This window comes from Hemiscyllium ocellatum, chromosome 25 (genome assembly GCF_020745735.1).
Source record: "Hemiscyllium ocellatum isolate sHemOce1 chromosome 25, sHemOce1.pat.X.cur, whole genome shotgun sequence".
Lineage (NCBI taxonomy): Eukaryota > Metazoa > Chordata > Chondrichthyes > Orectolobiformes > Hemiscylliidae > Hemiscyllium > Hemiscyllium ocellatum.
The window spans coordinates 14206067-14222042 of NC_083425.1; the positions used below are offsets into that span (position 1 = coordinate 14206067).

The following is a 15976-nucleotide window of genomic DNA, read 5'->3' on the forward strand; positions in this document are numbered from 1 at the left end:
TGGCAGAAATATTTTCTCAAACTTGTAAATTCAAACTATAGCCCACAGAACAATACAAGCCAGAATATCCCACCTCCAATTTTGCTTCTGGGTCTGTTACACCCTGCTTCTACTTAATGTTGTTGGAATTTTGAGGGGAGGCTCTAGCAATTTGGCAAAAATTGTGACCTCCCTCAGTGCTGAATGAACTTTGAATCTGTAGCGTGCATTAACACAGCAACAGCACTGTCTTGCATTGTCACAAAAGTGAAACATTACTGAACAAATATAGGCTGACTTAGAGTGCTGAGGAAGGTGGTCTCAATCTGAGTACTGAGAATTTATGTTTCACAGGTCCTCTGCAAGTAGTGGAGGTGAACAGTCCAAGATTAGTATAATGTTGTTGAAAATAGGTGCAAAGCTGAGACTGTTTCTCACTCAATGTGTCCAATTATACTCACAATCAACATGCATGCAAAATACCACGAACATCCAAATAATGTCCAAATGCAGCCAGAATTCTATGGTGCATGCCTAAATGGCCAAGAAAGGCAAATCTCTAAACAATGTGAATAGATGGTTTATACATTGTGTAAACAGAAACATGCATGTGGGAACACATGGAAAAAAACTGAAATGTACACGATGTTTTGAAAAACTGATAGCATCAGTAGTTTGGGCTTCAAGTAACCAAAGCTGAGGGGGTGGAGAAACTTATAGCACATCTACATGAACAAGTGTAAAAAAAATTTCATAATGAACACTTTAGAACTACCAAAATAGAACAGGAAAACCAAATCATGTTACCTACAAGCTGTGAAAGCTGAATACATAGAACAGTGGAAAATATTTTTCTTGCTGTGAGGCAATGATTTTCCATGCTGGTGGTTGGGGGGGTTCCAAATTCAGCTCTTATTCTGATTGTCACCATCATTGGGTACAGAGCAATTTTTCGCAGAAGATCTTTGTTAAAATGCTTTCACTGTAAAATAACATATTCCTCCTCGTGTTCAATGTAAAATAAATTACTCAGGAATGCATTCCTGATAGAAAGAGCTTAAAGGTAATTAAAGGAATAAATTGGGAGATGCTTCTTTTTCTGGATAGAAAATTGCTTAATATTACTTACTTACATTTTATTTACAACAACTTTGTCTCTACCCTCATACCCAGATTTTCCACCGTCTCAAATTAAAGTTTTCTTTAAGTTACTAATTTTGCACTTTTAAGGTGCATCAAAGACTACACCATAGGTTCAGCAGCAACTACTTGCAATAACGGAGCAGGAGCAGGCCACTCAGGCCTCCAAGTTTCCTCTGCCATTAATTATGATCATGGATGATCATCCAACTCAACAGCATAATCCTGCTTTTCCCTATGTTCTTTGATCTCTTTAGGCCCAAGTTATATCCAACTTATTTTTTTAAAAAAAACTGAAAATATGACTGCAGCCAGTGATTAGTTTGATTTCTGAACTGCAGCATGGACTGCATCATGTGATAATTTTACACACTTGTACTTTTGCAAACAGTTAATGATAATGACTGAATCACAGAACACACTTAACAGGAAGGACACGAAAAAAAGTATGTACATTTTCATGTTTCTACAGTGATTATTATATAGAGTAGCAATCAGGTTGATACGTGTTACTATTGTAGGTGAACTCCAAACTTACCTGCTTTTAATTCAGATGGTGCAATATCAATTTTTCACACTTCTATATGAATATATGTATGAAGGGAAAGCTAATTTATTGCGCTGTAAGGATTAAATTATTATTTTAAAATTTTTCCTACAAAACAACTTTTGATATGAAAAGAAATGCATCATAAAGAACTGTCAGATATTATTTGAATCTAAAGAGATGGTTTACTTCTTGCAAACATTGGCTAGTTGTCTAAGAGGATGGACAACATGGTCACAGGTCTTCACAATACACTCTGTCAGCTACCGCAATCTGATCCATTGCATCAATTAACATCTGGAGACTGTTTTTATTTCAAAAATATACTTTACACAAAAAAAATACATTTAATATGGAGGTGCCAGTTTTGGACTGGAGTGGACAAAGTTAAAAATAATACAACACCAGGATATAGTTGTATTAAATAAAGCTGTTCAACTATAACCTGGTGTTGTGTTATTTTTAACTTTATATACATAGTCACCAAAGAACTTTGGTTCTGTACAGTAGCATATGGAGAAATAAACAAACACTGGAGTTTGACTCTATCCAATCAGCAAATCAAAGGCATTTCATACTTATACAAGGCTATATTTAGTCAGTTCTGCTATAACGCAGTGGTCCCATTCACATGCAATTCCGTGTAATGAGAAAGTGACGTAATAGCAGCACCACTTAAAATAATGGGGTAGGAATCACGTTATAACCAATACATGCTTTAAAACTTTGTGCTTAAGAAACAGGGTCCCCAGTTTGTCAATTGTGTTACCGTGAATTTGTGTTACTGAAACGTGCGTTTTAGCAGAATGACCTGTACATTTATTTGAGGTACAGGGGGAATCTGATGACTGTACAGTCCCCTATTTAACCTCAGCAGGAATAGGCTCACTCCATCTGCACGAGCGAATATTTACAGATTCTTCAAAGTATTGCTGAGGGAAGAGTCCAAAAGGAGACAGGGTGCTCCTCACAGTGAGTTAGACTCATGCCTAATTCGCTGTCATAGAACTTCCAGCAGTGGCAATAATTCTGTTTATAAAAGGAGATCTCACTCCTCAGTTCAGCTTCCTATCTCTTTGCTTTTCTTTACTCCTTTCATTCTCTCCTTTCAACGTGCCTTCACCTCGGCAGTCCCCTCCAAACCTTGGCTGAGGCACACATGTTAAACTGTACTGATTTCTTGATTATTTAAATCTTTGATACCATCTAACCCTACAAGCCCACATGGTCTGAATCCGATTGCTTAAATTTGCTATTCAATTTAACATTCCTCCTATCTTGATCTAATGACTAAGTTAAACACAGGTGGAAAGGCTTCTGAAGGGCAGTGGTCATGTCTCTCAGCCAGGAGGTCCAGGTTCAAGTCCCACCTACTCCAGAGATGTGTAATACCTTCTCAAAACAGGTTGATTAGAAAATATTTAGTCAGAGTTGGAAGTCCAATGTGTTCTGAACTTAGCGAGGAAACAGGACTGGTCAGCATCAAAGCCCCCAGGAAGGGAAGAAAAAAGAACTGGCCAGATTTCATGTCCTGATTATTATCAGTTTGTCCCTGTCCAAACCAAGTAGGCTGAACATTCCCCTCCCAAAAGCTGAGAGGGCAAGATGGTCGTCAGTTTGTCGTTGTTAAGATCCCCATGGCCTTCCTAACACTACTGCTTCTGGCCCACAACCAATGTGATGACTACTCAAGGCCCTCTTCAGGTTACTGTCGCAATTCACTTCTATTGCTGGCAGATGGCCTTCTAAACTGATTGCTGGGTTTTGGGTGGTGGGTTCAATATGTGCTAATCTAGGGATGATCAGGGACATGAATGGAGGAACATGGTGTAGACCACTGAAGGCAAACTCCTGCTCTTCCCTTTGATACTCCAATTCCCATTTCCACATGTTTCCCAGCATGCGTCCCTGAAAGACGTAGCTCCTCTGCCCACTGCTCCAGGATTTGCAGGTTGCTATGCCTCCAGCAGTCACATCCTGTGACGCAGTGTTGCGGCTGAATGGCTGCTGGGCCTTGCTTGGCCAGGACACCATTCGTGGGGCAGGATGCCACTGTCTTGGGAAATGATTCTGGTGTAATGTCCACCAGATGACTGCCTTGGGGCGAATAAGCACATGATCCAGTGGACTTTCCCATTCACAGTGGTTGGTGAGCCCCAATCGCTTGTACACCTGCCACCACACTTGGACTGAAAAGCAAAAGATTCTGCTTTGTGAATGCCAAGTAACATGCAACCAAACTGAATACTGCTGCCTCGACAGCCAGCAATCTCATGTGAATAATAGTAAATTACAAGAGATACTGAAGTGTAAACCTTCAATGTCCCAGCCAAGGGAAGGAAAAAGAACCAGGGCAGTGGATGAAACAATAATTGGAAATGTGATGGTAGGTTGCTCACACAGATCTCCTACAGTTTGGGATATGTTGCTGTTTTCAGCTATCTTTACACAATGAACGGTGTGCAACATTGCAGGCAATTAGTGAGGGAAGCATAATATTTATCAATTTAAAATAAATGAGAGTTTGGTTAAGTAGGTTTTTCCAGCAAGTTGATGAAACTCCCCATCTACAAAGGGTAAAAGATTAATCAGATTTCTCTTCCTGATCGCTGACCAGTGTTCCAGATTGTATATGTTCAGAATGCGAAGGGGCAGGAATGGACCAGGCTGTGATATCCTTTCTAATGATTAAAGAGCCTGATACACAAGTAGTTAAACAAATGGCATTCTTAAAAGACAAATTTGGGTCCCAAAGTTGTCCCTTGTGCACTGCAGGTAGAACAATTCGCTGCACTCAGCTTCAATTATGTTAATTCATTTGCACAATTCTACTGAACTGTCACCTCATGGTGTTATCTTACTCTGACAGCCAATAACCACATGTAGATGCAAAACTGTGCATGCTTCAGAGTTCCATGGTAACTCTAGTGTTTGTGCAAAATTAACATAAAAAGACTTTTCCTGTTCCCACACAAAGTATTTCAGACCCAAGCCTTGAAGTGTAATTCATCCATTCTCACTGCCCTATCCTTCCAAAACAGCAAGGCAGTCAATCTGCATTGCCCAGCAATATATTAAGTCAAGATAAAAACAGAAAATGCAAGACGCAGGTTTGTGAATCTGCTTAATGGCGAGATCCCGATTCCTTCCACATTCTTAAATCAATTCTGATAAACTCCCATGAACACAGTAACTTGCTCCTGCTCTTTCTAAACACTGACTGACCTGCTTTCTATTTTCTAGTTCTTCCTAACATTTCTAAGTTTTCTCTCCTAGTACTGAAGTACAGTAGCTACTAATCTCATTGGCTGTTACTCTGTTGATTTGCAGTTGGGTTAATTTATACTGCTTCACTGCAAATCCAAATCTTCACAGATGCGTGCTTATACTCAGAAATGGCTACCTTTCACAGCTGATAAATGTGAAATGTGTTCATGTGGGAAAAATTCCTTAATCGAACCTCTAAGATCAGCTCTTTGTGTGTAAACTTCCAAAGTTTTAAATATTGAACACATACACATGGAAAATTCAGGTTGATAGCATTGGACATATTGGCCCTGTGTTGTCAAGTCAAAGTAGCATGCGAGTGCCTTCCTTATGAAATCACATACCTCTCCTCTCTATTTTTACACTGCTTTATTCCTTTGTTAAGCATTCAGTCTCAGTGAAGACTACAAACTTCCTCTATATCAGCTATAAGAACACAGGAAAAATTATGAGCTTAAAAAAATCCATTATGGCTTTATACAAAATGTTCTTCATTGAACAAACATACATATTTCATATTTCCACAACAATGAGTTACTTAAACTTTACTGCATCATTTGTGGTGCTGATCATCAATTATTAATAAATTTGAGCAAGTTCCTTTAAGGTCACAGACCGGACACAGTCTAACTAGGAGAATCCAGGTAACCATGGCTTCTTATAAACTGCTGAAGTCCATTAGCAGGATTACCTTGCTAAAGTATGAACCTTGACACCACAGATCAGGTTAATAACTGAAAATCAAAACCATAGTTAAAACCTGAAAAGATCCCTTGACAAAAATTAGCTTTCAACACTGCACCCTTTCCAAACAGTTATGTACAATGTGACGGATATCACTGCATACATATTTAAACCAATTAGATCAATAAAACTGCTCATACAGTATGTCATGCAAGTTTCCAGAACATGTTACGGTTTGCACTGTGCAATCCAATTTCATCTGGGGGCACAAAATCAACCAGAGTATTTTGCATAGAAAGCTATGTACAAAAGTAGGGCTGATTTATCTACACACTCAACACTTTAAATTCTGAGCAGAACATGCAGCAGAGCTACATATTCTCTGCTCAGGTCCCACATTCAAACATTCCATTCCCTGTCCAGATCAAAGGATAGTGGGTCCTCCCCATAAACCCATACAGCTTTACTTGACAGATCTATGCACACATGCTAGAATAAAATGACCACCGCTGGCTCCAATAGGCTTTATACGGTGCAATGCTAAGCAATATTATCATCATCACAACATCATGGACTGAACAGGACTGTCTAATTTTTAGATTTGGAAAATGACTCAAAAACATGGCCTTTATGTGACTGAACAGATCTATTCTTGACCCGAAGATCTTTGGGCATATGGGACAGAATGTCCCAATAAGGTAGTGAGATGTGGAGCATAGCATTTGCTTCCTTTTCTTTTGCTACTTTGCCTCTTCCTTAAGATTTTAGGACTCAAAGTTTGAAACAGCTTGATGTTGTTGCCATTTTGAATGACTCGTAACAAATTCCTCCCAATCATTTAGGTCAAATCCACTTATCCTTGTGTGGAACTGACCTGTTTTCGTAGGTGATCTCGAGATACAGATAGATGAGAAATAGGTGGGTCCTTTGGGGAACTCCAGAGGTAACGGTGCAGGAAGGGGAATAGAAGGCCTTTTAGATGATTCCATGCCAGTAAAAATCATTGTCTCACAAAATTTGATTCATTTTTTTGAGGAAGTTACCAAAAAGATTAATGATGGCATAGGAGTAGACATTGTTTATTTGGATATTGGTAAAGCCTTTGACAAGATTCTGCATGACAGACTAATTAGTAAAATTAGTTCATATGGGATTCAGCGTGAGCTTGCCAATTGGATACATAATTGGCTTAACAGCAGGAGACAGAGTAATGGCATAGTTTTGCTTTTTGGACTGGAGTAAAAAGTGAGGTCTGCAGATGCTGGAGATCAGAGCTGAAAATGTGTTGCAGGTTAAAGCACAGCAGGTCAGGCAGCATCCAAGGAACAGGAAATTCGATGTTTCGGGCCAGAGCTCTTCATCAGGAATGAGGAGAGGGTGTCAGGCAGGCTAAGATAAAAGGTAGGGAGGAGGGACTGGGGGGAGGGGCGATGGAGATGTGATAGGTGGAAGGAGGTCAAGGTGAGGGTGATAGGCCGGAGTGGGGTGGGGACGGAGAGGTCAGGAAGAGGATTGCAGGTTAGGAGTGCGGTGCTGAGTTCAAGGGAATCGACTGAGACAAGGTGGGGGGAGGGGAAATGAGGAAACTGGAGAAATCTGAGTTCATCCCTTGTGGTTGGAGGGTTCCCAGGCGGAAGATGAGGCGCTTTTCCTCCAATCGTCGTGTTGTTATGTTCTGGCGATGGAGGAGTCCAAGGACCTGCACGTCTTCGGTGGAGTGGGAGGGAGAGTTAAAGTGTTGAGCCACGGGGTGATTGGGTTGGTTGGTCCGGGCGTCCCAGAGGTGTTCCCTGAAGCGTTCTGCAAGTAGGCGGCCCGTCTCCCCAATATAGAGGAGGCCACATCGGGTGCAGCGGATGCAATAGATGATGTGTGTGGAGGTGCAGGTGAATTTGTGGCGGATATGGAAGGATCCCTTGGGGCCTTGGAGAGAGGACTGGAGGCCTGTGACCAGCGGTGTTCCACAGAGGTCAGTGCTGGGTCCTTTTTTGTTTGTCATTTATGTAAATGATTTGAATGAGAATAAAGAAGGCCTGGTTAGTAAGTTTGTGGACGACACCAAAATTGGTGGCATAGACAGTGAAGAAGGTTACCTGAGATTACAAAGGAATTTTGATCACATGACGTAATGGGCTGAAAAATGGCAGATGAAGTTCAATCTAGATAAATATGAGGTATTGAATTTTGGGGTACAACAAACAAGGGTAGAGCTTACACAATTAATGTTAGGGCCTTGGGTATTGTTGTAAAATAGAGGGACCTGGGGTGCAGATACATAATTCTTTAAAGTTTGCGTCACATGTAGACATGGTGCTTAAAAAGGCATTTGGTATGCTTGCCTTCATTGCTCAGTCCTTTGAGTGTAGGAGTTGGGAAATAATGTTGAGTGAGGGACATTGGTGAGACCTCTTCTGGATAATGCGTCCAATTCTGGTCACCTGGTTATAAGAAGGATGTTATCAAGCTGGAGAGGGTTCAGAAAAGATTTACCAAGATGTTGCAAAGTATGGAAGGTTTGAGTTATAAAGAAAGACTGGATAGACTAGAACTTTTTCCACTGCAGTGTAGGAGGTTGAGAGACGACCTGATAGAAGTTTAGAAAATAATATACAGATAGAGTTAATAGTAGTTGTCTTTTCCATATGATGTGGGATTTTCAAGATTATGGGACACATTTCTAAGGTGAGAGGACAGAGATTAAAAAATACATTAGAGGCAATTTTTTTACACAGAGGGTGGTTCACATGTGGACTGAACTTCTTGAGAAAGTGGTGGTTGTGGATACAATATGTTTCAAAAGCATTTCGATAGATACATGAATAGGAAAGGTTTGGAGGGATATGGGCCAAGAGGAAACAAGTGGGTCAAGTTTGGGATTATGTTCAGCAATGGACTGATTGGACTAAAGAGTCCGTTTCTGTGTTTATAACTCTATGACTACACAGATAGCGAGCTTTCCTGTTCACAGTGGTGGGATGCCCCAGAAGGTTTTAGACCTGCCACTACATTTGTAACAAAAAGCAGTAGACTGGACTATATGAATGTCAAGTAACATGCAACCAAACAGAACACTGCTGCTTCTATGGTCAGCAACCGCACATGAATAATGGCAAATTACAAAAGGGTACAAACATATAAACTTTCAGATTGCCACGCCCCAGCCTAGGGAAGAAAATATAATCAGGGCAGTGAATGAAACAAGAATTGAAAATAAAATGGTAGGGGTCAGCAGGCCCAATCAGCTGGACAAGAAGTGAGTGGTATTGAAGGAGGTTAAAAGCAAAATACTGCAGCTGCTGGAACTCTGAAACAAACGTAGAATGCTGAAGAAAATCAGCAACCTGGTATGATGTGGAAAGAGAAACAGATTTATGTCTCAGATTCGGTATGAATCTTCTTCAGGAGTGATTGGATGAGGGTGGTGTGACCAAAGGTGACAAAGACTGCAGGTCAATCTTGAAGGATGAAGAAGGTTGGTTAATTATAGTAACAATCAGCCAGAATGTCATTTACAAGTTTGATAACGGCTGTTTCAGTGCTGTGGCAGGCCAGAGATTTAATTGCTGATGTTCAGATATACGGCTGCAAGAAAGGCAAACACGGATCTGCATTCAAGGACTTTGGATAGAAGAGATAGAAGATACAAAACAATGGTTAGGCAAAAGCTGGAGTACTCTGTGCAGTTCTGGTCAACACATCTGGAAGGATACGATTACACTGGAATGGGTACAGAGGACACTGACCAGGATGTTGCCTGAGATGGAATGCATCAGTTGTTGGGAGAGATTGGAATCAGCTGGGTTTGTTTTCCTTGGAGCAGAAGAAGCTGAGGAGGATCTGATTGATTAGATTAGATTTCCCACAGTATGGAAACAGGCGCTTCGGCCCAACAAGTCCACACCGACCCTCCGAACAGTAACCCACCCAGAACCATTCCCCTACACTATATTTACACCTGACTAATGCACCAACACTATGGGCAATTTAGCAAGGCCGATTCACCTGACCTGCACATCTTTGGATTGTGGGGGGAAACTGGAGCAACCGGAGGAAACCCACGCAGACACAGGGAGAATGTGCAAACTCCATACAGGCAGTCGCCTGAGGCGGGAATCGAACCCGGGTCCTTGGACTGTGAAGCAGCAGTGTTAACCACTTAGTGTTTGAGGTACACAAAATTATGAGGGGCAAAGACATGTGATTGTGAGAATCATTTCCCCCACACAGCAGACATATCTAAGATCGAAAGGCATAGCTTAAGCTGAGGAGGAGTGGTTTAGAGAAGACCTGAGCAAAATTATTTTCACCCAGAAGGTGGTTGATATATTGGACATGATGCTCGAGGGAGTGATGGAGGCAAGTAGTCACGCAAATTTTAAAAAACATCAGGATGAATACTGAGAATTCCAGGGCATAGTAGACTGTGGACCAAGTGCAGGTAAATGGGATTAATGTAGTTGGGTGTTTGTTGGTTGGCCAACATAGACATGATGGGCCGAAGGGCTTGTTTCTATGCTGTATGACACGATGAAAATGTATATTTCTGAACCCCAGCCAGCACTGGGCACATACTTTCAGAGGATATACGGGTCCAAGGATAGGAGCAGTACTCTATTATTTAACACACAAAATATTATCCTTATAGAGTCATAGAGATGTACAGCATCGAAACAGATCCTTCGGTCCAATCCATCCATGCTGACCAGATATCCCAATCCAAATCTAGTCCCATCTGCCAGCACCCAGCCCATATTCCTCCAAACCCTTCCTATTCATGTACCCATCGAATTGCCTTTCAAATGTTGCAATTGTACCAGCCTCCACCACTTCCACTGGCAGCTCATTCCATACACGTACCACCCTGTGTGTGAAAATGTTGCCCCTTAGGTCTCTTTTATATCTTTCCACCCTGACCCTAAACCAATGCCCCAGGGAAAAGACTTTGTCGATTTATCCTCTCCACAGCCTCTGATGCTCCAGGGAAAAAAACCCCAGCCTGTTCAGCATCTCCCTGTAGCTCAAATCCTCCAACCCTGGCAATGTCCTTGTAAATCTTTTCTGAACCCTTTCAAATTTCACAACATCTTTCCAATAGGAAGGAGACCAGAATTGCACACAATATACCAACAGTGGCCTAACCAATGTCATGTACAGCGCAACATGACCTCCCAACTCCTGTACTCAATACTCTGACCAATAAAAGAAAACATACCAAACAACTTCTTCACTATCCTATCTACCTGCGACTCCACTTTCAAGGAGCTATGTGTAACTGCATTTAAATCTACAAGGCTGTGCTTTGCTCACACAATGCTTCAATAATGATGGTCAATCAAATCAGAGGTTGACTGGTCTTGGCAGATATACAGAATTTTGACAAATTAGCATTCTTTTCTATGTTCATTGTTCTATCTCTGGCATGAATGTCTGTATGTGGAATATCTAAAAGCTAATGAATAGATTTACAATCAGCAAATTTCCTTTGGCATTGCCAACATCAAGTCAAAAAAAAGGTCATTTTACAATGTCCTAAAATTTGTGCTATATAAAAAAAGTTAGGAGAATGTTCCTAAAGTGCTGTTATGAAATTGCTTCCAATATTTTTTTTACTGAAAAGATTGTGAAAATTGGTTCATTTGAAAGAGGGGAGATGTATTTTAAAAAAAAGGTTACTAGAAGGTCACGTTAGATTTTTTAAAAATCACTTACTGGAACAGACAATTAAGTTAAGTAAACAAACAGAGCCTTATAGGCTATGGAACAGTTTGGACCTATTTACAAAGAAGTCACATGTGCAGGTTTGTGGCTCTAAGGAGTTTTGGGAGTTTTTAACATTGTTTGGAAAGGTCAGTTTTGGATAGTCTAAGAGAGAAACATTCTAACTCTTCCTTTTTGACAAAAACCCTTTCCAGTCTGGTGAAACAGCTCAAAAACTGATTAGCAATTCTTTTGGAAGACAATGACATCTTCATTGAATGAACTGCTTCTGAAAAGGTCCTGGTGATAATGAAAAGTACTTGGTGACACCAGTTCGTGCTTCAAGATACCAGACCGAAAGCCAATTCTTTCCTCTTGAAAGATTAACACTTTTAGAAGTATATTTATAAACTTATTTCTACAGAGAAATGTTCACTATGTTTTCTTCAGCGACTGTATGCTAGGTTATTTACAAGGGTTAATATTGATACTTCCATATTTCAAACTGTGTGTTAGTCAGCTTTGCATTTTTGGTAAGTCTGTTTTTAATAAAACAATTTAATTATTTATTAAAGAAACCTGGTTGTCAGTTTTTTTAATATTCTTAAATAATGTGGATAAGATACATTATATTTAAGTAATTTGGTAAAGCATACACGTTGGGAGTGGTGATGAAACTAGACAATGAGAGATGCGCATGATACATAAATACACAGGGCAAGTTCAATGGGGTGGGGGTAGGTAACTGTCAAGTGTCAAGATACAGTAGCTGAAAATCGTCTCCCCATCTAGTCCTGGTTTCTCAGCGTTGAATAGTAGGTGTACAGGGAAGACAATAAAAACTTCAAAGACATTCTTAAGCTCACTGGAATGGCGGGACTATCTTATGTTGAAAGATTGGAGCGACTGGGCTTGTATACCCTTGAGTTTAGAAGACTGAGAGGGGATCTGATTGAGACGTAAAAGATTGTTAAAGGATTGGACACTCTGGAGGCAAAAAAACATGTTTCCGCTGATGGGTGAGTCCCGAACCAGAGGTCACAGCTTAAAAATAAGGGGTAGGCCATTTAGGACAGAGATGAGGAGAAACTTCTTCTCCCAGAGAGTGGTGGGTGTGTGGAATGCTCTGCCCCAGAAGGCAGTGGAGGCCCAGTCTCTGGATTCGTTTAAGAAAGAGTTGGATAGAGCTCTCAAGGATAGTGGAATCAAGGATTATAGAGATAAGGTAGGAACAGGATACTGATTGAGGATGATCAGCCATGATCATAATGAATGGTGGTACAGGCTCGAAGGGCAGAATGGCCTACTCCTGCACCTATTGTCTATTGTCTCACCTAAATGCATGGCAGCAGTGAGTTAACTGGCTGGAAGAACATACAAAATGGTAACACAACCTTGCCTTTCAAGGTACCTTTGCTTTAATTCTCAAACCATTCACTCTGGGTTCCTTGATGATGTTGGTTTTGTCCATGGGATGTACTGGGTCTTTTAAGTTTGTTAGTTTGTTACAACCCATGGACAAAACCAACGTCATCTACAAAATTCCATGCAAGGACTGCCACAAACACTACGTAGGACAAATAGGAAGAAAGTTAGTCATCAGGATACACGAACACCAGCTAGCCACAAAAATACACGGCCCTCTCTCCCTCGTAGCCCGACACACGGATGAAAAAAACCACCATTTCGACTGGGACAACACATCTATCCTGGGACAGGCTAAGCAAATACATGCCAGAGAATTCCTAGAGGCCTGGCACTCCAACCTCAATGCCATAAACAAACACAGAGATTTAGATACCATCTATCAACCCCTCAGAAAATGAACAGGAAATGACATCCCCACAAACCCCAGGAACCCCATCCAGGACAAACATAAATAGAAAGCAGGAGACAACAGCTTCGCTTCACTTGGAGGTTGCCACTGATGATGTTACCTAGCCAGGTAATGAAACGTCTGGATATCAAACCTACAGCTCAGCGAGCAAACATAGACCCTATATAATAACTGTCCAGTCCTTCCAGAGGCCAATATTTGTTTGTCTGAAAAAATTCTGAATTATAGGTATGCATAAATAAAGCAGAAATTCCTGTAACCATTCCAAAATAGAATTTGAAAATTTGTCAACTAGGACTGAGCAAATTTGTGTCAGAACAAAACAGGAAATGTGTGAGATTTTAAAATTTCTCCTACAATTCCTGCTGCCAGCCAACTGCCTTGGGTCGGGAATCTGATGTCCATTTAAAAGTGAATTTGTTCTCACAATGTACATCCTGTTGGAAACTCAAATTTCACTTCCTTTAGTATTTTCATATAGGAGGATGTGCTACTGATACCTTTGAGAACATTTACAGGTAGGTCAGTTTGTAACCTCATGTAAGTGGCTGTGGAGTCAGAACCTTCAACAGATTAAGTTCAGAAGGTCTTATCAATGTCTCTGCGTATTCCCCACTGCCATGCCCTCCACAAACTCCTTCATATACCATGTTGCCTAATACACCTCATGCTCACTAATATCTCTTCCATGGCCTTCATTCAATGCCCCTTCTATCACCCCTCCATCAAATAGAATGTCTCTTCCACACCTTCCATTCATTATCCCATAACCAGTCTTTCAGAGTATCTGCTATGTTTTGAATCGGTGAGCCATTGACAAACATTTGAAACACCCCTGAAAATGACAAAATAAGCAAATTGTTTGGAAAATCTCCAGTGGAAAAAAGCTGCTCCCCTTAAACCTCATAAAAGTGTCATTCAAACAGTGCTCAAGTTATCAATAATAGAAAGCTTTAATCTTCCTAAATCTGATCCAAATCAACAGATATAGAGAAACCTATTTGTCAGTCTGTTAAATCTTCCCACATTCTTTCCCAGTGCAGGATATATTCTCCATGAACCTCCAAATACAACCACCCCAAAATATAACCCCCAATATAAACATTATGACCCCCAAATGTAACCCCCCACCCCCAGGTCCTGGGGTGGCACGGTGGCACAGTGGTTAGCACTGCTGCCTCACAGCGCCAGGGACCTGGGTTCAATTCCCGCCTCAGGTGACTGACTGTGTGGAGTTTGCACGTTCTCCCCCTGTCTGCGTGGGTTTCCTCCGGGTGCTCCGGTTTCCTCCCACAGTCCAAAGATGTGCGGGTCAGGTGAATTGGCCATGCTAAATTGCCCGTAGTGTTAGGTAAGGGGTATATGTAGGGGTATGGGTGGGTTGTCGCTTCGGCGGGTCGGTGTGGACTTGTTGGGCCGAAGGGCCTGTTTCCACACTGTAAGTAATCTAATCTAAAGGTCACATTTCCATCCCCAGGGTGACTATTACCCTCCTCTCCCCTGGGTCACTAATAACCATCCTCCCTGCAGCCACAATATGTCCCTCTCTCTCTACCCCACCCCCAGGCTCTAACCATCTCCCCCCACCCCTCACCATCTTCCCCACCCCAGGGGAGGGGGTCCTCTGTCACTGTCTCTGTCCCCCAGGCCCCGAGCCTTACCGTTAACGGTCGGGTCCTCTCCGTAAACATCGTCCCCGACTCTCGCGGCCGCAATGGCCGCCCTCATGGCGGGCCCGGGCTGGCTCACCGTGTCGCTCCTCAGGTCCACGGTCCTCAGGCAGCCCCGGGGCTGGGAACCGCTGCCCCGGAGCTGGGAGAGCAGCCGCCGGAGCGGCCTCAGGAGCACGGGCAACATCAGGCCGGGGCCTGGGTTAACGGGAGCTTCACTCCTCAGCAGGAACCCACCTCCTGTCCCTGCCCCTCCGCTCCGCCCGAGGACTCGCTGCCGGCGCTGGGCCTCACATCGGGTCAGTCCATCAGCCCCATCTCCCTCCTCCTACACCTCCATCTCCATCCCAGTCTCCTCCCCCCATCTCCTTTACCCCATTCCACTTCTCCTCCTCACCCCCATCCCCGATTTCTTCCCGCTCACTTTGTCTCCAACCCCCTTCCCGTCACCATCTCCTTCCCCCCATCCCTGTCTCCTTCCCCCAATCCCCAACTTCATCCCCCAATCCCCATCTTCTTCCCCCCATCTCCGTCTTCTTCCCCCTCACTTCATCTCCACCCCCCTTCGCCGTCTCCTTCCCATCACCGCCTCTTTCCCCCATCCCCGTCTTCTTCCCGCTCACTTTGTCTCCATCCCCCTTCCCGTCACCGTCTCCTTCCCCCCCATCTCTGTCTCCTTCCCCCCATCCCTGTCTCCTTCCCCCAATCCCCAACTTCATCCCCCCAATCCCCATCTTCTTCCCCCCCCATCTCCGTCTTCTTCCCCCTCATTTCATCTCCACCCCCCTTCCCCGTCTCCTTCCCATCACTGCCTCTTTCCCCCATCCCTGTCTGTTTCCCCCATCCACATCTCCTTCCCCCCCTCAACCTGTCTCCTTCCCCCATCACCCCATCTCCTTCCCCTTCACCCCATCTCCTTCCCCTTCACCCTATCTCCTTTCCCCTCACCCATCTCCATCCCCCATCCCATCCCCGTATCTTTCTCCCCATCCCTGCCTCCTTCCCCCCCATCCCTGCCTCCTTCCCCCCCATCCCTGCCTCCTTCCCCCCATCATTGCCTCCTTCCCCCATCCCCATTTCCTTTCCATTCCTCCTGTCTCTTTTCTCCCATCCCTGTCTCCTTCCCCCCCACCCCCCCCCACATACCAGACTCAT

General features: G+C 43.0%; 1 protein-coding gene across 1 annotated transcript in view; it reads right to left on the minus strand.

The window, feature by feature from the left end:
* Positions 1-15106, minus strand: part of tha1 (threonine aldolase 1) — a 76168-nt gene extending 61062 nt beyond the window's left edge. Inside the window, exon 1 of the mRNA XM_060844841.1 lies at positions 14813-15106. Coding sequence (XP_060700824.1) covers positions 14813-15008 — 196 coding nt within the window. The 5' untranslated portion in view covers positions 15009-15106. The remainder of the gene's footprint in view (positions 1-14812) is intronic.
* Between the last annotated feature and the right edge of the window lie 870 nt (positions 15107-15976).